Source organism: Macaca mulatta, chromosome 13 (genome assembly GCF_049350105.2).
Source record: "Macaca mulatta isolate MMU2019108-1 chromosome 13, T2T-MMU8v2.0, whole genome shotgun sequence".
NCBI lineage: Eukaryota > Metazoa > Chordata > Mammalia > Primates > Cercopithecidae > Macaca > Macaca mulatta.
Window position 1 is genome coordinate 59,584,077 of NC_133418.1, and position 24,341 is coordinate 59,608,417.

The window sequence follows — 24,341 nt, forward strand, 5'->3', positions numbered from 1 at the left end:
CGTCGGCCGCCTGCACCACCCTCCGCCCCTCTCCGCCCCCTCCTCCGTGGGGCGCTGACTCGCCCGGCTGCCACGTCTCACTGATGACATCACCAGGGCCGCTCGGTCTTAGCCAATCCGCCAGGGGGAGTCCGAGCGAAGTCCTAGCCAGCGAGTCAGAGGGGAGGGGAACAGGGAGGGGCGGAGGGTGGGGAGGTGAGGGAGTGGGGAATGGGGCGGACGACAACCCTTCAAGTACGCATGCCCCAGAGGCGCGGCGCTTGGCGGGAAGCTGAGTCCTGGCCTCAGCGCCTCACTGTCTATCCTCAGCTCGCGTAGCTGCACTCGCGACTCCCTTTCCCGGCATGCCAGGCGGTGCGGCCGCCCTCTGGGCTGTGTAAAGGCCCCTCGGTCTAAGGCTTCCCTATTTCCTGGTTCGCCGGCGGCCATTTTGGGTGGAAGCGATAGCTGAGTGGCGGCGGCTGCTGATTGTGTTCTAGGGGACAGAGTAGGGGAAGACGTTTGCTCTCCCGGAACAGCCTATCTCATTCCTTTCTTTCGATTACCCGTGGCGCGGAGAGTCAAGGCAGCGGCTGCGGCAGCAAGGGCGGCGGTGGCGGCGGCGGCAGCTGCAGTGACATGTCCAGCATGAATCCCGAATAGTGAGTTCAGGAGAGCACCGGTCGGCTGGGTCCGTGGGCCAGCTTGGGGGATTTTAAAGGGGGCGAGGAGGGTTGGGGCGGAAGTCGGGGCATCGGCTGGGGTGAGGCGAGGGTGATGGGTCAGGAGAGGCTGGCGGCCGGGAGTCGGGCCCCATTGTCTGACGCGGAGGGGCGGCCGGGCGGGGGAGGGGTCGGGTCGGAGGGGTGAGCCGCCCGGGCCTGGACCGGGTCCGGTTGGAGGGCCTGACTGCGGGGCGGGTGCTTAGGAAGTCTGCCCAGGGGCCTGAGGCGGTGTGAAGAGGTAGCTTGTCTCGGAGGCAGTGACTTTTGAAGGAGGACTTGTTTCTAAGAGGAGGGGATGGGGTGGGAGAACCCTTCTAGAGGGCACTGGCAGACCCTGCGCCCGCACTCTGCGGAGCTGTCAGGATCCTCGGGGTGGAAACCAGCTTTACTTGTAAATCCTGAGCTTGTTGGCTCTCTCTTCTTCCATCCTCCCCGCCAGGTTTCAGGTAATATGGATGCTTTTCGGGACTGCGTGGGATTGAGGGGAATGAGTAGATAGGGAGAAGCAACTGAACATTTTTTAGTTCTCTTTTTGAGTTGTGCCTTGAACGAGTTCTTTAAGAGCTCGCCGGGTCCATTGCCCTCCTAAAAACCTGGGCATTTGTGAGTTTTTTTTTTTTTTTTTTTTTTTTTTTTTTTTTTTTTAAAGAGGACACCTAAGTCATTTTGTCTTCTGTAGGTCAAGGGAAAAAAAACCCAAAAAAACAACTAAAGCCAAGGAGTGTGTTTCTGATACTCGCAGATTAAAGGAAGCTTGCTGTCAAGTTGAAAGAGAAACGAATGGGACCTATGATAGATCTGTATGTAGTTTTAGATTACCTGCTTGGATGCTTGCAGATAGGGAATGAGGTTCCATGACGTGTCATGAAAAGTTAATGCATTTCTTTTTCTTGCTTACTCAAGAAGTCACCACAGCAGATGTGACACACCTGGCACCTTTCCTGGGAACTGGTGTTCACTTCCTTTGGGTAGAGTTTGTTGGACTCTCCTCAGTGGCCATTTAAAAATTTCCTCTACAGTTTACATGTATGTAAAGTAATAAATAATTGTAAGAGACCGAATTGGTATTCCTTTTCAGTGTCAAAGGCCTTTGAGGGATGGGGGAAAATCAGTATTTGTTGTAAAAGTTGAGTTTATTTGCTGCTTTGGTCAATTACTGCTAAACATTTCCCCCTAAAAGGTCCACTCACCAGTTTAGCTGACTGTCATATGTGTGTCACATGGCTCTTGCAAAATGCTTTCTTCAAGTTTTGTAATACTGTGGCTTGATGCTGAAATCTCTTGCACTATACAGAAACCATAGTATTTTATTAGAATTTCATGCTTTAGAAGTTAAGGATAGTGTTGTTGTAGTGACATTTGCTGTGTTGACAGTTTAAAACAAATTTTTTTTTTCAAGGGCTCCAAGGACAAAGTTGGTTTTGCACAGTTGAATGGAGTTGAACTTGAGGTTCTTCATTTAGTAGTTTTCTTGGTAACAATAAAGAACATGGATTTACTGCTTTATCGAGGTTTATAGACCTCTACTGTTCAGGAAATTTTCTGAATTTGCTATATATATGTATGTTTATTACTATAAATAAATCTTCAAGATTAGTTGAGAACTTTGACAAGTTACTTAGCCTCTGAATTTTTTTCCCTTTTTGTAAAATAGGATAATTGGAGTCATTATTCCTGTCAGGGTAGTGGTGAAATTCAAATGTATATAAAAGAATTTGGAAAACTGTATGAGCATTCTTCAGGTTGTATGCATCATTTTCATGAAAGGCATTCTATTAGTACTAGGATTTAGAAATATAATCCTTGCATTTAAGAAGTTTAGATATAGGCCGGGCGCCGTGGCTTAGGTCAGTAATCCCAGCACTTTGGGAGGCCAAGGCGGGCGGATCCCGAGGTCAGGAGATCGAGACCATCCTGGCTAACACGGTGAAACCCCGCCTCTACTAAAAATACAAAAAAATTAGCCGGGCGTGGTGGTGGGCGCCTGTAGCTCCAGCTACTCAGTCTGAGGCAGGAGAATGGCGTGAACCCAGAAGGCGGAGCTTGCAGTGGGCCAAGATCGGGCCACTGCACTCCAGCCTGGGCGACAGAGCAAGACTCCGTCTCAAAGAAAAAAAAAAGAAAAAAAAAATAATTTTTTTTTTTTGAGAGGGAGTTTCAATCTTGTTGCCCAGGCTGGAGTGCAATGGCGCAAATCTTGTCTCATCGGCACCTCCGCCTCCTGGGTTCAAGTGATTCTCCTGCCTCAGCTTCCTGAGTAGCTGGGATTACAGGCATGTGCCACCACGCCCGGCAAATTTTGTATTTTTAGTAGAGACGGGGTTTCTCCATGTTGGTCAGGCTGGTCTCAAACTCCCGAGGTGATCCGCCCGCCTCAGCTTCCCAAAGTGTTGGGATTACAGGCGTGAGCCACCGCGCCCGGCAGAAATAGGTTTTATACATGTCGAATACCAGTAGATATAGCAAATTCCAGATGTATGGCATGGATGAGAGCAGCAGGATTTCAGGGGGATGGTGGGTTGTGATTGGCTATCTGGGTTTTGAAAGACTTTATAGAAAAGAGATGGCCGGGCGCGGTGGCTCAAGCCTGTAATCCCAGCACTTTGGGAGGCTGAGACGGGCGGATCACAAGGTCAGGAGATCGAGACCATCCTGGCTAACACGGCGAAACCCCGTCTCTACTAAAAACACAAAAAATTAGCCGGGCGAGGTGGCGGCGCCTGTGGTCCCAGCTACTCGGGAGGCTGAGGCAGGAGAATGGCGTGAACCCGGGAGGCGGAGCTTGCAGTGAGCTGCGATCTGGCCACTGCACTCCGGCCTGGGCGACAGAGCGAGACTCCGTCTCCAAAAAAAAAAAAAAAAAGAAAAGAGACCTGAAAGGGAATTGTCAGCAATTAGATTTGGAGGAACAGAGGGAGTGAGGAGGAATTTTCAAGGAGGAGGAGGAGGAGGAATGGCTCATAAATGGCAATGACAGTAATTAATAAGTAAATACGGTGTCAAATCATCCTTTCTTTTGAAGACTGACCTCAACGGGATCAAACCCAGAAACAGTTTTTATATTTTTTTCTGGAATCAAATACATGAGTATCTGGCCTACTATCTTTGTATTCTAGACTGTCTAGTAAAATAATACAGGAATTTGGGAAAACCTTTGCAAAAGTGTTAGTGAAAATTACTTAGGAGGGTGAGAGGAAGTGAGGGATATTTTATTAGGGGAGGTCACAAGGGCAGTGAGCAATCAGATTTTCAGCTATCTGACTTTAGCGGTTGCTTTTTGTTTTAATGGAGCTTGTTATCTTTGTAAAAGTAATTAGAGAAAATCTGGAAAATAAAGGAAAGAAAGAAAAGTTCTTTCTTTGTTTATCACTAAAGTACAAGTTCATTCGTTTTTAACATCTTGTTCCAAACTCCAAAGTCTTAGGCTTTCTCTTCAATTAAAACTTTAATGGGTGGATGCTTTTCCTGCTTCCAGTATGTTATCTTAGTAACTTAACAATAGTATATTAGCTAATGTTTACAAATCTACTCCAGATGTTCCTTAACTTACTTTGGTTTATCATTACTAATTTATATTGTTTCTTTTAGAAATTTATAATCTGTGTTATGGGTACTGCTAAATTTGGTAGTGAAAATGGAATCTTGACAAAGATTCTGAAGCAACAGAATTTTTAGATTTATATTGGTTTACATAAGGGTTGGTAGCTGTATTACTTTTTTTTTTTTTTTTTTTGAGATGGAGTCTTGCTCTGTTGTCCAGGCCTTGGCCTCCCAAAGTTTTGGGATTACAGGCCTGAGCCACTGCGCCTGGCCTTTTTTTTTGTTTGTTTTTTCTGTTTTCTTTTCTTTTTGTTTGTTTTGAGATGGAGTCTCACTCTGTTGCCCAGGCTGGAGTGCAATGGTGCAATCTCGGCTCACTGCAATCTCTGCCTCCCGGGTTTAAGCGATTCTCCTGCCTTGGTCTCCCGATTAGCTGGGATTACAGGCATGTGCCACCATAACCAGTTAATTTTTGTATAGAGTACCTAGCCATCTCTACTAAAGAGATGTTGGTTAGGCCGAGGCAGGTGGATCACCTGAGGTCAGGAGTTCAAGACCAGCCTGGCCAATATGGCAAAACCCCATCTCTACTAAAAATACAAAAAATTATTTGGGTGTGGCGGCGGGTGCCTGTAATCCCAGCTACTTGGGAGGCTGAGGCAGGAGAATCTCTTGAACCTGGGAGGTAGAGGTTCCTGTGAGCCGAGATTACACCATTGCACTCCAGCCTGAGCAACAGAGCAAGACTTGTCTCAAAAAAAAAAAAAAGCAATTGAAAGTATAATCTGAACAGTTAAAAAAGTAGATAGAAAGGGCCGTCAAAGCTTTTTTTTTTGAGGATCTGAAGAAAAATAGGGATTTTTTTTGAGCTACGTTTTGAAGCAGGCAGTGATTATTTCAGCACATTAAGAAATGCTTAACATGGCCAGGAGCAGTGGCTCACACCTGTAATCTCAGCACTTTGGGAGGCCGAGGTGGGTGGATCATTTGAGGTCAGGAGTTCATGACCAGCCTGGTCATGGTGAGACACTGCCTCTATTAAAAATAAAAAAGTTAACCTGGTGTGGTGGTGCACGCCTGTAATCCCAGCTACTCGGGAACCTGAGGCAGGAGAATCGCTTGAACCTGGGAGGTGGAGGCTGCAGTGAGTTGAGATCATGCCACTGCACTCCAGCCTGGGAGACAGAGTGAGATTCCTTCTCAAAAAAAAAAAAAAAAAAAAAAAAAAGAAAGAAATACTTAACATTATTCCCATGATTATTCTTATAACATTTTCCATAATCCACTGGCTTTTAGTGGATTTTTTTGGTGTCAAGAAAATAATTTTGATTGCTTCGTCTTTAAGGAATGTGTTAAGAATAAAGCGTGTGTACCTGTCTTCAGTATACCAGCTAACTATAGTAGGAAGAAATATAGTAGTCTCCTTGGATCAACTATAATTCTTTAATGCAGAAAAAGTTCGATTACTTTATTTTTAGTCCCCATCCCCTTAAGTATATCATGGCTCCAGAATCTCAAAATGTTATCAGTCTTTCAGACTTTGCTCTCCTTTCATGTTAGACTCAAGAAACATTTGACCTTTTTTTTTTCTTGCATTGTGTTTCAAATAATGTTTTTAAAAACTTAAGTGTTTGAAAGTGAAATCAGGTTGCCTTTGTGACTTTTGGTGGTGGTTTGAAAAACTCAGAAAAGTTTATAGAAGAAAGATAACTAGTATTCTTATTGTCCAGAATATGATTTTTTAATGTCTGTAGAATATCAACATCTGTAATTCTTCGGTAATTTTTCAGTAGTTGTATAGAACCTTTAAAAATATATATATTGAGAATTTTGTGTGAATAAGATGATGAGATGATCTTGTAGGATCATTTAAAGATAAGAACTGAGGCCCGGCACAGTGGCTCATGCCTATAATCACAGTACTTTGGGAGGCCCAGGCGGTGGATCACCTGAGGTCAGGAGTTTGAGACCTACCTGGCCAACATGGCAAAATCTGAAGTCAAGAGTTTGAGACCAGCCTGGCCAACATGGCAAAACCCCGTCTCTACTAAACATAGAAAAATTAGCTGGGTGTGGTTGTGCCTTCGTGTAGTCCCAGCTGCTTGGGAAGCTGAGGCAGGAGAATCTCTTGAACCCTGGAGGCGGAGGTTGCAGTGAGCTGAGATCACGCCACTGCACTCTAGCCTGGGCAACAGAGCAAGACTCTGTCTCAAAATAAAATAAAATAAATGAAGATAAGAACTGAAATTTCATGTTAAAAATTTTTTTGTAGCGACTGGGCCTCCTATGTTGTGCAGGCTGGTCTCAAACTCCTGGCCTCAAGCGATCCTTCCGAAGCACTGGGTGGGTCACCATGCCCAGCCTGAAATTTTGCATTTAAAAATTTCCCCCTTTCGGCTGGGTGAGGTGGCTCACACCTGTAATAGCACTTTGGGAGGCCGAGGCAGGCGGATCACTTGAGGTCAGTTCTAGACCAGCCTGGCCAACGTGGTGAAACCCTGCCTCTACTAAAAACACCAAATTAGCTAGGCGCGGTGGTGTGCGCTTGTAGTCCCAAGCTACTCGGGAGGCTGAGACAAGAGAATCGCTTGAATCCGGTAGGAGGAGGTTGCCGTGAGCCGAGATTGGCCACTGCACTCCAGCCTGGGTGACAGAGTGAGATTCTGTCTCAAAAAAATAAAAAATAAAAGATAAACATTTCCCGTTTTCATCAAATTAAGGGATGTTGGACAGTTTTTAACCATCAAATATTTTATTTTATTTTATTTTTTACGTTGTCTTAAAGATGGAAGTGCTTCAAAATCAAATCTTCCCTTGCCAGTTCTCTACTTGGCTTCTTTTTTTTTCTTTTTGAGACAGAGTCTCACTTTGTCGCTGGAGTCTGTTGGCACGATCTCGGCTCACTGCAACCTCCGCCCTCCAGGTTTAAGTGATTCTCCCGCCTCAGCCTCCCGAATAGCTGGGAGTACAGGTGCGTGCCACCACACCTGGCTAATTTTTGTAGTTTTAGTAGAGACGGGATTTCACTATGTTGGCCAGGCTGGTCTCAAACTTCTGACCTCGTGACCCGCCCACCTCAGCCAAAGTACTGGGATTACTGGTGTGAGCCACGCGCCCGGCTGCTACTTGGCTTTTAAAGGGAATTTTGCTTTCTGAGTAATTTTATTTCTCAGATATCTTGGTCTTTTTAATTCTGGAAGCAATCTTAATAATTTACGTATGTGCTAACCTCCTGCTGTATTCACATTCCATAGCAATCTGTTGACTGTGTGTTGTGTATGTGTGTGTGTTTTCTCTCCTGGATAGTTTTGACTATACCTATGTGATGGTTTCACTGTTTGTAGTTGCAATAGTTAAGTTTTATTTTGGATAGTAAAGAATAGCTTTCTTTTTTTTTTTTTTTTGAGACGGAGTCTTGTTCTGTTGCCCAGGCTGGAGTGCAGTGGCACGGCCTTGGCTCATTGCAACTCTGCCTCCTGGGTTTACAACATTCTCCTGCCTCAGCCTCCCGATTAGCTGGGACTACAGGTGCCTGCCGCCACGCCTGACTAAAGTTTTGCATTTTTTGCTAGAGACAGGGTTTCACCGTGTTAGCCAGGATGGTCTCAATCTCCTAACCTCGTGATCTGCCCACCTCGGCCTCCCAAAGTGCTGAGATTCCAGGCGTGAGCCACCGCGCCTGGCCTGAGTGTCTGTTTTTTGAGATACAGGGTCTGACTTTGTCACCCAGGCTACAGTGCAGTGATGCATATAGCTTACTACAGCCTCCAACTCCTAGCCAGGTTTCAGTGATCCTCCCACCTCAGCCTCCTGAGTAGCTGAGACTACAAGCGCATGCCACCACACCTGGCTATTTTTTTTTTTTTTGTAGAGACGGGATTTCAGTATGTTGTCCCAGGCTGGTCTCAAATTCCTGGTCTCAAGAGATCCACCTGCCTCAGCTGCCCAAAATGCTGGGATTATAGACATGAGCCCCATGCTTGGCTGAGTGTCTTAAGATGAAGAAAAACTGAAAATGGGTGTAGTGTGCCAGTGCATGAGGTATTTTAAATGCGTAGCTTACCAGCTTTTTTTTTTTTTTGAGACAGTCTCGCTGTGTCACCCAGGCTGGAGTGCAGGTGGCATGATCTTGGCTCATTTGCAACCTCTACCTCCCAGGTTCAAGCATTTCTCCTGCTTCAGCCTCCTGAGTAGCCGGGACTACAGGCACCCACTACCGCGGCCACCTAATTTTTGTATTAGTAGAGATGAGGTTTCACCATGTTGGCCAGGCTGGTCTCCAACTCCTGACCTCAGGTGATCTGCCTGCCTTGGTCCCCCAAAGTTCTAGGATTACAGGCGTGAGCCACTATGTTCAGCTGCTTATCAGCTTTTTACCACTTTGTCGGCACTACATTTTGGAATTTTCCTTTGAGAATTAGGCAAAATGCCCAGACTCCCCCCTCCCTTTAGAGGGAGAGGGGAGCAATTAGATTATTCCTTTGTTTCCCTATAGAAGGTGGAGCTGAGATTACTGCTTTGATATCTGGAATGTAATTTAGGGAAGAAAATTTAGGTCTTGGCCTTTCTTTGGAACCACCCTGGGAGTGTTGCAGATTATAAATAGGGTAATGGTGGAATGATATTAGGGGGAAAAAATGGTCCTGAGGAGCCAGAGAACTGTTGTTAGTTTGTTGACTGACTGAAACATGTGAGAAATAGGGTACGCAAGAAGTAGGAAATAAAGTTTTCCTTGGTCCTTTTGTGACAGGTTGGCTCAGCTGACTGGAACATCCTACACTGCTTTATTAAATCCAAGGTTGTGATAGGTTGCAGTTAAGTTTACTGTGTTCTATGCTTGTAGATTATCTAATTAGGACAAGTAGTGTTACATATGCATGCCTTTATTCACAAGAGGGACCATTCTTTTGGAAACATCACTTTTTAATAATACTGGGTACTATTTAGCACTTACTCTCCGTGCCATCCACTTGGCTATTTTTTTTTTCCCCCCGAGACAGGGTCTATCTCTGTCTCCCAGACTGGAGTGTGGTAGCACAGTCATGGCTCACTGCAGTCTCAACCTCCTGGACTCTAGTGATCCTTCTCTGCCAGCCTCCTGAGTAGCTGGCACCATGCCTGTCTAATTTTTTTTTAAGCGATGATATGTCAGTATGTTGCCTATCCTGGTCTCGAACACCTGGACTCAAGTGATCCTCCCACCTGCGCCTCTCAAAGTGTTGGGATTACAGGTGTGACCTGCCTCACTCGGCCATCTGTGGTCTTTACATAGGGCATTTTGTACAGTCTGCACCTCGAACTAGTGATCTTCAACAGTGAAACTCAATGAATTATTTAATTCATGTTTTCCAAGAACAATGATGAATTTAATTTCTCTGAATGTATTTCCTTTGTATAACAATAGTACTTAAGTGGAATTACTCTTTGTCCTTTCTACTCTGTGTATAGATATTTTCTAGTATCTTGATTTGGGACAGTTATATTTAAACCATTTATGGCCGTGTAGCCATACCCACATTACATTTAATGCATCTGCTCCCTTTGTGTCTGTATACTCATAACATTTTGCATAAAGTTATAGGCGGTTCACACCAAGTCTGTTCATGAACCTCAGATTAAGAATACTTGATTTAGGAGATTGAAAACAGAAAAGAGAATGTTAACTGTCATTATCAGTATTAAAATGTGAAAATGTGAGAGTGACAAAGCTTAGCTTTAAATCTGGTATCCCAAACTAATTTGAGTTTTTTTTTTTTTTTTTTTGAGACAAGGTCTCGCTTTGTTGCCCAGGCTGGAGTGCAGTGGCGCGATCTTGGCTCACTGCAACCTCCACCTCCCAGGTTCAAGCGATTCTCCTGCCTCAGCCTCCAAAGTAGCTGGGATTACAGGCTGCGCCACCACGCCCAGCTAATTTTTGTATTTACAGTAAAGATGGAGTTTCACCTTGTTGGTCAGGCTGGTCTCAAACTTCTGACCTCGTGATCCTTCCACGTCGGCCTCCCAAAGTTCTGGGATTACAGGCATGAGCCACTGTTCCCGGCCTAATTTGAGTTTTAAAATGTGGAGTTTAAGATGTTAGTCTTGGCCGGGCGCGGTGGCTCAAGCCTGTAATCCCAGCACTTTGGGAGGCTGAGACGGGGGGATCATGAGGTCAGGAGATCGAGACCATCCTGGCTAACATGGTGAAACCCTGTCTCTACTAAAAAAATACAAAAAAACTGGCCAGGCGTGGTGGCGGGCGCCTGTAGTCCCAGCTACTCGGGAGGCTGAAGCAGGAAAATGGCGTAAACCCCGGAGGCGGAGCTTGCCGTGAGCTGAGATCCGGCCACTGCACTCCAACCTGGGCGACAGAGCGAGACTCCGTCTCAAAAAAAAAAAGATGTTAGTCTTAAAGTGGGTTAGATGAAATTTATAAAAATAGTCAAATAGCTACATTTATAAAAGGCCATTTGAAACAATTTTGTGAAATATATAATGTGGATAATTATGTAGTGCTTTATGTGTAGATTGGTGGTTAGCATCTATCCTGATGAAGAGCAGTTGGATTCATTACTTGCTAAAGCTAGTGAAATCTGAACTCCAAATTAGGCATTTTCACCAGGCTCTTTTGAGCTGAGCTAACTTACTCTTTTATTTTTATTTTTTAATTAACTAATTTTTTTTTTTTTTTAGAGAGACAGGCTCTCTCCATGTTACCCAGGCTTGTCTCGGCTCAAGCAATCCTCCTACCTTAGCCTCCCAAAGTGCTGAGATTACAGTTGTGAACCACTGTGCCAGGTTGACCTTATTCTCTACTAACACAAGTGTTCTAATTTAATTTAAGCAGTGAATCACACTTTTCTTTGTATTTGGTCAGGTTCTGGGTGCTAGTTTGTATATGATTTGATTCATTCTGATAGGCTTTTTGTTTTTGTTTTTGTTTTTTTGAGACAGAATCTAGCTCTGTCACCCAGGCTGGAGTGTAGTGGGGCTCGATTTCGGATCATTGTAACCTCTGCCTCCCAGGTTCAAGTGTTTCTCCTGCCTCAGCCTCCTGAGTAGCTGGGATTACAGGCGCCTACCACCATGTCCGGCTAATTTTGTGTATTTTTAGTAGAGATGGGGTTTCGCCAGTTGACCACGCTGGTCTCTAGCTCCTGACCTCAGGTGATCTGCCTGCCTCGGCCTCTCAAAGTGCTGGGATTATAGGTGTGAGCCACCACACAAGACGTCAAGAACTTTTTATTTTTGAGACAGGGTCTAACCCTGTCACCTAGGCTGGAGTACAGTGGTGAGATCACGGCTTACTGCAGCCTCAACTTCCCAGGCTCTGGTGATCCTCCCATCTCAGCCTCTGGAGTAATTAGGACTACAGGCACATGCCCATACCTGGCAGTTTTTGTTTTTTGTTTTTTTTCTTTTTCTTTTTGTAGAGACTGAGTTTCACATGTTGATCAGGCTGGTTTTGAATTCCTGAGCTCAAGCGATCTTCCCTCTTTGACCTTCCAACATGCTGGGATTACAGGCATGAGCCACTGTACCTGGCCTTTTCTACATTAAAAATTTGTTATTAAAAAACAAACCCAGGCCGGGCGCGGTGGCTCACGCCTGTAATCCCAGCACTCTGGGAGGCCGAGGCGGGCGGATCATGAGGTCAGGAGATCGAGACCATCCTGGCCAACATGGTGAAACCCCATCTCTACTAAAAATACAAAAAATTAGCTGGGCGTGGTGGCGGGCGCCTATAGTCCCAGCTGCTTGGGAGGCTGAGGCAGGAGAGTAGCATGAACCTGGGAGGCAGAGCTTGCAGCGAGCCGAGATTGCGCCACTGCACTCCAGCCTGGGCGAGACTCCGTCTCAAAAGTTGTGGTTGTCTATACATACATACAAAGGTACACACATGGAGAATTTTATCTTGGAGGAAGACTTGGTAAAGAATATAGCCCTTTTGGCTGGGCGGGGGGCTCACGCCTCTAGTCCCAGCACTTTGGGAGGCCGAGGCGGATGGATCACCTGAGCTCAGGAGTTCGAGACCATCCTGGGAAACACGGTGAAACCCTGTCTGTACTAGAATACAAAACATCAGCTGGGTGTGGCGGCACGTGCCTGTAGTCCCACCTACTCAGGAGGCTGAGGCAGGAGAATTGCTTGAACCCTGAAGGCAAGGGTTGCAGTGAGCCGAGATTGTGCCACTGCACTCCAGCCTAGGCGACAGAGCAAAAAACCGTCTCAAAAAAAAAAACAAACAAAAAAGGAAAATAGCCCTTTTCTATCATCAGAGTATACTAAGAGTTGAGTTTTTTTTTTCCTGTTTTTTAAAAACTTTTGTTGTTGCTTGTTTTAAATTACAAAACATGGACTGTGGCCGGGCCTGTAATCCCAGCACTTTGGGAGGCCAAGGTGGGCGGATCACGAGGTTAGGAGATCCAGACCATCCTGGCTAACACAGTGAAACCCCGTCTCTACTAAAAAATACAAAAAATTAGCCAGGCATGGTGGCAGGCACCTGTAGTCCCAGCTACTCGGGAGGCTGAGGCAGGAGAATGGCGAGAACCTGGGAGGCGGAGCTTGTAGTGAGCCAAGATCGTGCCACTGCACTCCAGCCTGGGTGACAGAGCAAGACTCCGTCTCCAAAAAAAAAATAAAACGTGGACTGTGCTCCAGGGGCTTACAAATTAGTTAAGAAAATGACTCATGTTCAAACAAACATAATCAATATAACGATTAATACAAGTTAAATATTGTGATATGTTTACGAAACAGCGTGGCAAAATAGTGTGAAAGATTTGGGGAAGGGGCCTATAATTTCTGTTAACAGAAAGTTTTAGTTATGTTGATTCAACTGGAGAGGAACAGAGCTCCCAAAGGACTCCAGAACACTAGATGTTTGTCTGAGTGGGGTCAGCAGAACTGGGTTCCCATCAGCCAGAAAGTTTATGTGTGTACATTATTTCCCTTAACCATCACAATAATCCTGTGAAGAAAATGTCCTAGTTTTACAAAACCAGCTGGAAAGTTTATGTGTACATTATTTCCCTTAACCGTCACAATAATCCTGTGAAGAAAATGTCCTAGTTTTACAAACAAGGAAACAGAGGCAGAGAAGAGTTAAATGACTTGCCCAATGGCATTCAAAGTAAGCAGCTGAATTGGAATTTTAACTCAAAGGCTTGGATGTCACAGTACAAGTAGGCTCTTTCTGCTTTACCACGTGTGGTTACTTCTAAGAATTTAACATTTTAGACTGGTTGTGGTGGCTCACTCCTGTAATCTTAGCACTTTCAGAGGTTGAGGTGGGTAAATCGCTTGAGCTCAGGAGTTTGAGACCAACCTGGGCAACATGGTAAAACCTCGTCTCTACCAAAAAGAAAAAAAAACTAGCTGGGCATGGTGGCATGCGCCTATGGTCCCAGCTACTTGGGAGGCTGAAATAGGAGGATTGCTTGAGCCTGGGAGGTGGAGGTTGCAGTGAGCCGAGATTGCACCATTGCGCTCTAGCCTAGGTGACATAGTGACAGCCTATCTCAAAAAAAAAAAAAGAAAAAAAAAATTTTAGTCAAGTAATTAGGCACTAACATTTTGTGGTCAGTTACTTTAAGAATTCATGATTGGAGGCCTGGTGTGGTGGGTCATGCCTGTAATCCTAGCACTTTGGGAGGCTGAGGCAGGAGGATTGCTTGAGGCCAGGAGTTCAAATCAGCCTGGGCAACCTAGTAAGATCCCCTCTCTACAAAAAATTAAAAAATTAGCTAGGTGTGGTGGTGTGCACCTGTAGTCCCAGCCACTCGGGAGTCTGAGGTGGGAAGATTGCCTGAGGCCAGGATTTTGAGACCTGGGCAACATATGAAGACCCTGTCTCAAAAAAAAACTAAAAAACTAAAAAAATAGCCAGGTGTGGTCAGTGTACTTGTGGTCCCAGCTACTCGAGAGGCCGAGGCAAGAGGGTTGCTTGAGCCCAGAAGTTGGAGGCTGCCGTGGGCTGTGATTGCGCCACTGCACTTCAGCCTTGGTGACATAGCAAAACTGTGTCTTTGTGGTGGTGGTGGGTGGGGGTGGGGGAAGGATTTAAGAAGGGTTTGTGAGGTATGTATTATTTATAAATGGGCTTTTTTTTTTTTTTTTTTTTGAGATGGAGTCTGGCTCTGTTGCCCAGGCTGGAGTGCAGTGGCCGGATCTCAGCTCACTGCAAGCCCCGCCTCCCGGGTTCACGCCATTCTCCTGCCTCAGCCTCCCGAGTAGCTGGGAGTACAGGCGCCCGCCACCTCGCCCGGCTAATTTTTTTTGTATTTTAGTAGAGACGGGGTTTCACCGTGTTAGCCAGGATGGTCTCGATCTCCTGAACTCGTGATCCGCCCGTCTCGGCCTCCCAAAGTGCTGGGATTACAGGCTTGAGCCACCGCGCCCGGCCATAAATGGGCTTTTAACTTTACCCTTCACATCTTGGGTTGAAATTAATTGTATCCATTCTCAGTTTTTCTGTCTTGTTATATATTTAAACTTGGAGCCTTAGAAGTCATGGATGTCTTTCTTTTTTTTTTTTTTTTTTTTTTGAGACAGAGTCTTGCTCTGTGCCCCAGGCTGGAGTGCAGTGGCGCAATCTCGGCTCACTGCAAGCTCCGCCTCCTGGGTTCATGCCATTCTCCTGCCTCAGCCTCCCGAGTAGCTGGGACTACAGGCAGCCGCCACCGCGCCCAGCTAATTTTTTGTATTTTTAATAGAGACGGGGTTTCACTGTGGTCTCGATCTCCTGACCTTGTGATCCGCCCGCCTCGGCCTCCCAAAGTGCTGGGATTACAGGCGTGAGCCACTGCGCCCGGCCTGTCATGGATGTCTTTCTATGAAAAGCAAATGAAGCAGAGAGCTGCCTTCTCTTGCAGTACAGGGCACACTTTCAGAGCATGTTACTGTTTTATGCATTACTAGGCTTTGGGAGTTGTGACTTGTATGATCATAGTACTTATAACTGTTAGGCAATTTTTAAACTTTAACTTTAGATTATATATGTAAACTCCTGTGTTCCTTTGTCACCGATAATCTGAACAGAAGCTTTGGATAAATAGCTTCAAAGTTTTTGTCTGAACCTCTGAAATTTGTATTGTTACCTCATGGTTTTGGTAGGAGGAAGGAGAAATAACCATGGCCACTTATTGTGCTTCTGTATGTGCCAGACAGTATGTGCTAGATGTTTCAGAAACGTGATTTATAATCCTGACAAGAAGCCTAATTGGGTGGTAGTGGGTGCTAATTGAACCTTATAGATGAGGAAATTGAGGCTCATGGTGGTAAGTGAGTAACTTGCACCAAGATCCTATAGCTAGTATGCAGTAGAGCCTGAATTTAAGTACAGGTCTTTCAGGTCCAAACGCATGCAGACTTTGAGAGGTAAGGAGGTAGAGAACATTGAACACACCCTTCTTGGTGTGTTTTTCAGCAAATACTTGTTGTATGCAGATTAAAGACTGTCTACCCTTTTGTCATCTTGTGTCACTTGCTGCTTCCTTTGGCACTACCAAAATTTCTTTCAGAATTTCACCTTTGAATTTTTATTTTTATTTTATTTATTTATTTTTTTGAGACGGAGTCTCGCTCTGTTGCCCAGGTTGGAGTGCAGTGGCATGATATCGGCTCACTGCAACCTCGCCTCACAGGTTCAAGCAGTTCTCCCTGCCTCAGCCTCCTTAGTAGCTGGGACTAGAGGCGCCCACTACCACGTCCGACTAATTTTTGTATTTTTAGCAGAGATGGGGTTTTACCATGTTGGCCAGACTGGTTTTGAACTCTTGGCCTCAAGTGATCCACCCACTTCGGCCTCCCAAAATGCTGGGATTACAGGCGTGACTCACTGCACCTGGCCAGCTTTGAATTTTTAGAATACTGTTCTAAACATAACTGTATTGGAACCTGGAAAATTAATCTATTGTCTCTAAATATCAAATAAAAACATGTAATTTTAGTGGTTGATTATGGGAACAATTTTTTTTAAGATGGTTCATCTGAATGGAAACTTTTTTTTTAATTGCTTGACTATTTCCTTAAATTTGGAGAAAGACCATTGCCCTCTCAGATTCCTGGTAATTGATCATATTGACCATTTATATTGACTGACAGGCTGCTTGTCCATAGCCGAATGTTTGTTTAATTTTTTTTTAATTATAAAAGTAATATGTGCTCACTGTAAAATTCACAGTACAGAAGCATATGAACTAACTAAAAGTTCTTACCTCTTGTCTCCAGCAAGGAGTGTTTCAACCTGAAGGTCGGTTTTGAATTGTGTTCTGTGGAGTGTACTTAAAGTGAGTGAAGAAGAAACATATATGTCAAACATCATCATTACAGCTGAAGTTTTTATTATTTTATACCCCAAGGTTATTAAAATAGTATGTAGTTTAGTTGTCTTGATAGTTTTCCCTTAAACTTTATTTGGCCAGTGTATCAGGATTTTGTTTTAAATTTGATATGTGAGCTTAGTCTTATGCTATTTTCAAAGAAGACATTTAGAAGAAGATAAAATAACATTCCTGTCTTAGTCTGTTTTCTGCTGCTGTAACAGAATAGCACAGACTGGGTATAAACAGTAGAAGTGTATTTGGTCTGTGGTTCTGGAAGCTGGGAACTTCAAGAGCATGGTTCTGACCTTTGTGCTGTTATCATATGGTGGAAGGTAGAAAGGCAAGTGAGTATGTCAAGACAGAGAGCACGAAGGGGCTTGAACTCACTTTTATAACAGAGTGACTCAGGAGAAAGCTAACCCACTTTTGAGAGAATGCATTAATCCATTCATGAGGGCGGAGCCCTCGTGACCTAATCACCTCTCATTAGGCTCTGCATCCTTACACTGTTGTATTGGGGATTAAGTGTCTAACACAGGAACTTCGGAGGATACATTCAAACCATAAGAATTCCTGTCATGCAAATGAATCCATTCTAGATGAAAGAGAATAAATATAGTTTCCATTGCGCTTTTTAGAATAGGCCTTTTCTAAGGTACTTACAGCTGATATTATAAAGTTTATATTTCTGTTTGTATAAATTTAAATTTGTATTTCTGTTTGTACAAATACAACTATACACTATAGTTCTCTGCTGTTAGACTTTTTTTCTTCCTTAGCATGTTTCCAAAGGGTGGAATATTGAAAGTTGGGTTAATGTCAAACAGCTTTCTTTTGTAAAGTGTTCATTGACATGTGAACCTTGTCTGAGAATCTAGATTTTATTTCATGAAAGAAGAAAACAGTATATTCTCATTTAACCCAAAATTTAACTTCATGTACTTGTGGCTGTATTGGGAGTATGCCATTGCTATCTGTTTACAACCTTGACCTACTCTACCTACTTAGAAGTAATTTGTGTTATGATCGGTGTGCTATGCTGACATATGCTGAACACATTTGTAAGGGTGTTAAGTCATTGAATAAAATGCTTTTCTTCTCCTTTCAAATAACATTTTTTTTTCTCCTGGTTATAAAAGTCATACAAGCTTATTGCAGGTTGTTAAAAAGGTATAAAGAAGAAACCATCAATCCATTATAATCTTGCAGTTTAGACTTCCTGCTCCAGCCTCTGAGTGCTGAGATGAGCTAGCCATGCCTAGCTCCTCTAAAGACTTTTTAAAAAACAAAAATGAGGTTATACTTAAAAAAAAAAATTCCGTAATCCTTTCACATAACAGTGTTATTTTGGAGGTTTTAGAATTTCCAGTAGCATGTTAGATTCGGAAACAAGCTGATTCATCTTCTACTTTGTACTGTAGGCAAGAAAAGAATTTTACCTAAATAGAATTTTGAACCAAAAATCTGTTTTTCTAACTTTTTATTTAAAAAATATTGTTCCATGCTTTCACAATAGTGACTTTTAATTTTTATATTTTTAATTTAGAGATGGGGTCTCACTCTGTTGCCTAAGCTAGAGCAAGTGCAGTGGTTCTATCCTAGCTCACTGCAACCCGGAATTCCTGGGCTCAAGTTACCCTCCTCTCTCAGCTTCCTAAGTAGCTGGGGCTACAGGTGTGCACCACTGCACCAGGCTTTTTTTAAAAAGGTATAGGAAATGGTAGTGCTTGCATACAAAAATGGCATAGGTACATACATCAGCAGACATCAAGACTATATTCAGATCATAAATGTACATATATGTACCAGTGCCATTTTTGCACGCCAACAAATAATGGAAATAGAACTCTAAACTGAAATTTGAAACAAGGGTTCTGGGGTGAGCCCTCTTACTGATTTGTAATTGAATATATAGTTCAATTTTTTTCCCATCTGTTAAGCAAAAGACGATTCTAATGTTAGCAAAAACTCACTTATCCTGTCATTGATCATTTTTTCCTTAAATTTTTTTAAGAGCTGGAGCTTCTCACTGTGTTGCCCCGGCTGGTCTCGAACTCTTGGGCTCAAGTGATCCTCCAACTTCAGCCTCCCTAAGTGCTGGAATTAACAGGCCCAAGCTACCGTGCCTGCACCTGTCATCAGTCATTTAACTTCATGCAAACTGAATAGAATAAAACTCATCCTTACTGTACCTTATTGCTTTTGTTTTATTGTTGGAATCTCAGTAGACCAAAAGTTGATTTATAGGAAAAACTGATAGCAAAAATAATTTTTCTCTTGTTGCTGTATTTGATGCCCACCATCTAGTTGTTAAAGCCTACTGTTAATTTCTCTCTGCCTACTTCTTTCTGTCCACGCTTATTCTATGCCATTCTTGCCTTAACTGTTTTTAGCTTTCTCATAGAGTGAACTTTTAAAATTAAAATATAATATCTGCTCATAGTATTATAAAATTCAAGCAGTTCAGCAGAATTTCACTGATAATAGAAATACTTGTACCTCAAAAGCAGCTTTATTTTACAAACACAGCCCAATTTGTGATTAGATTTAACTTGAGAAAATGTGAAATGTCTCTCATATTGTTTAAAAATATTGTAAGTTGCTGGGCGTGGTGGCTCATGCCTATAATCCCAGCACTTTGGGAGGCTGAGGCAGGTGGATCACTTGAGGTCAGGAGTTTGAGACCAGCCAGGCCAACATGGTGAAACCCCATCTCTACTGAAATACAAAAATTAGCCAGGCGTGGTGGCACACACCTGTAATCCCAGCTACTTGGGAGACTGAGGCAGGAGAAGTGCTTGAACCCGGGTGGTGGAGGTTGCAGTGAGCCGAAATCATGCCATTGCATTCCAGCCTAGGCGACAGAGCAAGACTCTGTCTCAAAAAAAAAAAAAAAAAAGGGCCGGGCGCGGTGGCTCAAGCCTGTAATCCCAGCACTTTGGGAGGCCGAGACGGGCGGATCACGAGGTCAGGAGATCGAGACCATCCTGGTTAACACGGTGAAAACCCGTCTCTACTAAAAAATACAAAAAACTAGCCGGGCAAGGTGGCGGGCGCCTGTAGTCCCAGCTACTCGGGAGGCTGAGGCAGGAGAATGGCGTGAACCCGGGAGGCGGAGCTTGCAGTGAGCTGAGATCCGGCCACTGCACTCCAGCCTGGGTGACAGAGCGAGACTCCGTCTCAAAAAAAAAAAAAAAGACCGGGCATGGTGGCTCATGCCTGTAATCCCAGCACTTTGGGAGGCCGAGGCAAGTGGATCACCTGAGGTCAGAGTTTGAGACCAGCCTGACCAACATGAAGAAACCCCATCTCTACTAAAAATACAAAATTAGCTGGGTGTAGTGGCACATGCCTGTAATGCCAGTTACCTAGGAGGCTGAGGCAGGAGAATCGCTTGAACCCGGGGGGCGGGGGTTGCAGTGAGTTGAGATCCTGCTATTGTACTCCAGCCTGGGCAACAAGAGCAAAACTCCGTCAAAAAGAAAAAAAAATTATATCTATATCATGAGCTAGCTTTTTGAAGTGATTGTCGTTTTTCGTTTTGTTTTGTTTTTTGAGATGGAGTCTCGTTCTGTTGCCCAGGCTAAAGTGCAGTGGTGCGATCTCAGCTCACTGCAACCTCTGCCTCCCAGGTTCAAGTGATTCTCCTGCCTCAGCCTCGTGAGGTAGCTGAGACTATAGGTGCTTGCCACCACACCTGGCGAATTTTGTATTTTTAGTAGAGGCAGGGTTTCACTATGTTGGCCAGGCTGGTCTCGAACTCCGTACCTCAGGTGATCCGTCTGCCTGAGCCTCCCAAAGTGCTGGGATTACAGGCCTGAGCCTCGCCCGGCCTCCTCATAATTTTTTAACCTTTATAAAAACCTTTTAAAACCTTTTCTAAAACCCTTTTTATTTTGAACTAAATTTAGATTTACTGAAATTGTGAAATAATTGTAGAGTTCTTGTATACCCTTCACTCCACTTCTAATAGTAACATCTTACATACATGGTACTTTTATCCAAATTAAGAAATAAATATTGGTACAGTGTTAACTAAACTATAGACTTAATCTGGTTTCTCTAATTTTTTCACTAATGTTCTTTTTCTATTCTAGGATCTAATTCAGTATACCATATTGTATTTAGTTCTAGGCCATGTTAGCCACCTTCAGTCTGTGACAGTTTCTCAGTCTTTCCTTCTTTTTCGTGATCTTGACACATTTGAAGAGTGCTGATAGGTATTTTGTAGAATGTCAGTCAGTTGTCTGTCAGTTTGCATTTGTCTGATGTTTTTTCTTTTCTTTTTTTTTTTTGTGAGACGGCCTCACGCTCTGTTGCCTAGGCTGGAGTGAAGTGGTGTGATCTTGGCTCACTGCAGCCACCACTTCCCAGGTTCAAGTGATTCTCCTGCCTCAGTGTCCCAAGTAGCTGAAACTATAGGCATGTTTCATTAGCCTGGCTAATTTTTTGTATTTTAGTAGAGAAGGGGTTTCACCGTGTTGCCCAGGCCGGTCTTGAACTCCTGAGCTCAGGCAATCCACCCGTGTTGGCCTCCCAAAGCACTAGGATTACAGGTGTGAGCCACCATGCCCGGCCAATATTTTGAGGGATATACTTTGATGAGGTCATGCAAATATCCTGTTTCCCCTTAGTTTTACCCATTAACTTAGCATTTATCTAGTAAATCTTCCTTGCAGCAATTATTTTTTCTTTCTTTTTTCCTTAATTTTTTTTTTTTTTTTTAAGGGATGGATCTCACTGTGTTGCCCAAGTTGGAATGCTGTAGTGAGTTCATGGCTCACTCAAACTCCTGGGCTCAAGTGATTCTTCTGCCTCAGCCTCTCAAGTAGCTGGGACTACAGGCATAGACCACCACACCCAACTGATGAAAAAAGTATTTTTAGAGATGGGGGTCTTGCTGTGTTGCTCAGGCTGGTCTTGAACTTCTGGCCTCATGTGATCCTTTTACCTCAGCCTTACAAGTAGGTGGGAGTTACAGGTGTGAGCCACCACACCCAGCATTGCAGCAATTATTAATGTAGTGCTACTGGTCATTTTCTGTTTTTCTCATTTCTTCAGCATGTATTATTGAAGTCCTATAAGGAAGACTTGTCTCTTCTCTCCCATTTATTTATTTAATCATTTATACTGGTAATGAATTCATGGGTATTTATTTTGTGAGTTATAATCTGATACATAGTTATTTACTTTGTGCCTCAAATTGTTCTGGCTTGGCTTTTTTTGTTGTTGTTTTTGTTGTTTTTTTGAGATGGAGTCTTCCTCTGCTGCCCAGGCTGGAGTGCAGTGGTGCCATCTCTGCTCACTGCAACCTCCACCTCCTGGATTCAAGCAATTCTCCTGCCTCAGCCTCCTGAGTAGCTGGCTCTACAGGCGCCTGCCACCATGCCTGACTAATTTTTTGTATTTTTAGTAGAGATGGGGTTTCACCCTGTTAGCCAGAATGGTCTCATCTCCTGACCTCATGATCCGCCCGCCTCAGCCTCCCAAAGTGCTGGGATTACAGGCGTGAGCCATCACGCCCGGACGGTTCCTGTATCCTTTTAACATGCCATGCCCTCATCGTTTTTTCCACCTAGTATTTTGGCCAAAAATGTTAATCATGGATGGCACAAATTTTCTGTAGCTGTATCTCATGATGAAAGAGGCCTGATTAAAAATGTAAAACTAAAATGTTCCCTGATCTCTTAGCACATGCTTTGTAAAAGGCACAGTGCTAGATCCTTGTATACATAGATGCATAAGCCAGCTTACCTTCCACACCCACAGATAGCTATGTCAAACATAAGGGTGGAGAAACACAGACTTCAAACTTCTCGAGGGTAGAAAATAATGAAGTTATAGTAGATTAGAAGTACAAAAAGCTAGAGGAAGTTCTGAATTGGAAACAGTGGATGGGATTTACTAGAATAATTTAGGAGGGTGACAATTGTAAATCTTCAAAGGTTTCTTTTTCTTCTTTTTTTTTTTTTGAGATGGAGTCTTGCTCTGTTGCCCAGGCTGGAGTGCAATGATGCATTCTCGGCTCACTGCAACCTCCGCCTCCTGAGTCCAAGTGATTCTCCTGCCTCAGCCACCCAAGTAGCTAGGATTACAGACATCTGGCACCATACTGAGCTAATTTTTGTATTTTTTTTTTTTTTAGTAGAGACGGGGTTTCACCATGTTGGTCAGGCTGGTCTTGGACTCCTGACCTCAGGTGATCCACCCACCTCGGCCTCCCAAAGTGCTGGGATTACAGGTGTGAGCCACCGCACCCAGCCAAATCTTTATAGGTTTCTAAACTAGCATAATTTAGTTTTTTTCACTTAAGTCAAAATTATATTATTGTAGGATGAAAACTTGATCCAAATTCATGAGGAATGAAGAATAAATACATTTAAAGTCTAACCATTTGCTAAATTTGTCTTGGCTCTTTGTGCCAAACTTCTGTCCTTGTGCTCTCTAATTTTATATTTGCATGTTTTCTATCAACATTTTTACTGTGTGGTGTTTTGTAAATTATAGAAACATTTTAAAGCAAACTCAGAGCAATGAATTCTCACGAATATTCAGTATATTTACAGTTGAGAAACTGCTTCTGTAGTAGGTGATTTAAAATGTCCCAATGCAAGTTAACATGTCACTGATCACACTATTTCGGTGTATGTCTTTGATAAGGGGAGGTGGGGAAGTTTGTGGGTTTGATTTTATTTGCCTTTCTCATGTGACTGTTATGCTAGTAAACAAATGGTTTGCGAGAGAACCAGTAGTCTTTTGCAAAGATTGTCTTATACAGAGCACTCAACTCTTCATATTATTTATAGTGGCCTTAATTTAAACCTTAAATTATTAGAAACTCATAAATAATGTTTTTTTTTGGTTTGTTTTTTTGAGTTTCGCTCTTACTGTCCAGGCTGGAGTACAATGGTGTGATCTTGGCTCACTGCAACCTCCGCCTTCTGGGTTCAAACGATTCTCCTGTCTCTGCCTCCTGAGTAGCTGGGATTACAGGCATGTGCCACCATGCCTGGCTAATTTTGTATTTTTAGTAGAGATGGGGTTGCACCACGTTGGCCAGGCTGGTCTGGAACTCCCAACCTCAGGTGATCCACCTGCTTCAGCCTCCCAAAGTGCTGGGATTACAGGCTCACTGAGCCACTGCGCCCAGCCATAATGTTTAAAAATAACAGTGTGGTATTTGTAAAACTTAAAAAGAATGTAATGGTTGAAAAAGGTAATTAAAAAAAATTGACTATTAATTTCTTGAATCCATAATGTAACTTGTAATGCAATTAGAAAGGCTTCATGTTTCTTTCTTTCTTTTTTTTTTTTTTTTGAGATGGAGTTTTGCTCTTGTTGCCCAGGCTGGAGTGCATGATTTCAGCTCACTGCAACCTCCGCCTCCCAGGTTCAAGTGATTCTCCTGCCTCAGCCTCCCGAGTAGCTGGGATTACAGGTGCCCGCCACCACACCCAGCTAATCACCTGACCTCAGGGGGCCCATTCATGTTTTTTAAAGCTTGATGGTTGCTCTGAAATAGAGTTGTTGATTTTGTTTTTTTTTTTTTGAAACTCCTCTTTTGCCCAGGCTGAGCTCACTGCAACCTCCACCTCCTGAGTTCAAGCAATTCTCATGGGTCAGCCTCCCGAGTAGCTGGGATTAAAGCTGCCCATCACCACACCTGGCTAATTTTAGTATTTTTAGTAGAGACAGGGTTTCACCATGTTGGCCAGGCTGGTCTGGAACTTCTGACCTCAGGCGTGAGCCACTACGCCTGGCCTGAGTTGTTGATCTTTAAGGTGATACT

General features: G+C 43.7%; 1 protein-coding gene across 3 annotated transcripts in view; it reads left to right on the top strand.

Annotated features, from left to right (window-relative positions):
• Nucleotides 1-427: 427 nt before the first annotated feature.
• Nucleotides 428-24,341, top strand: part of RAB1A (RAB1A, member RAS oncogene family) — a 47,183-nt gene continuing 23,269 nt past the window's right edge. For 2 of the 3 annotated variants that reach the window (XM_077958309.1, XM_077958308.1), the window contains exon 1: nucleotides 428-641. In XM_077958309.1, coding sequence (XP_077814435.1) covers nucleotides 619-641 — 23 coding nt within the window. In that variant the 5' untranslated portion in view covers nucleotides 428-618. 3 annotated transcript variants of the gene reach the window in all.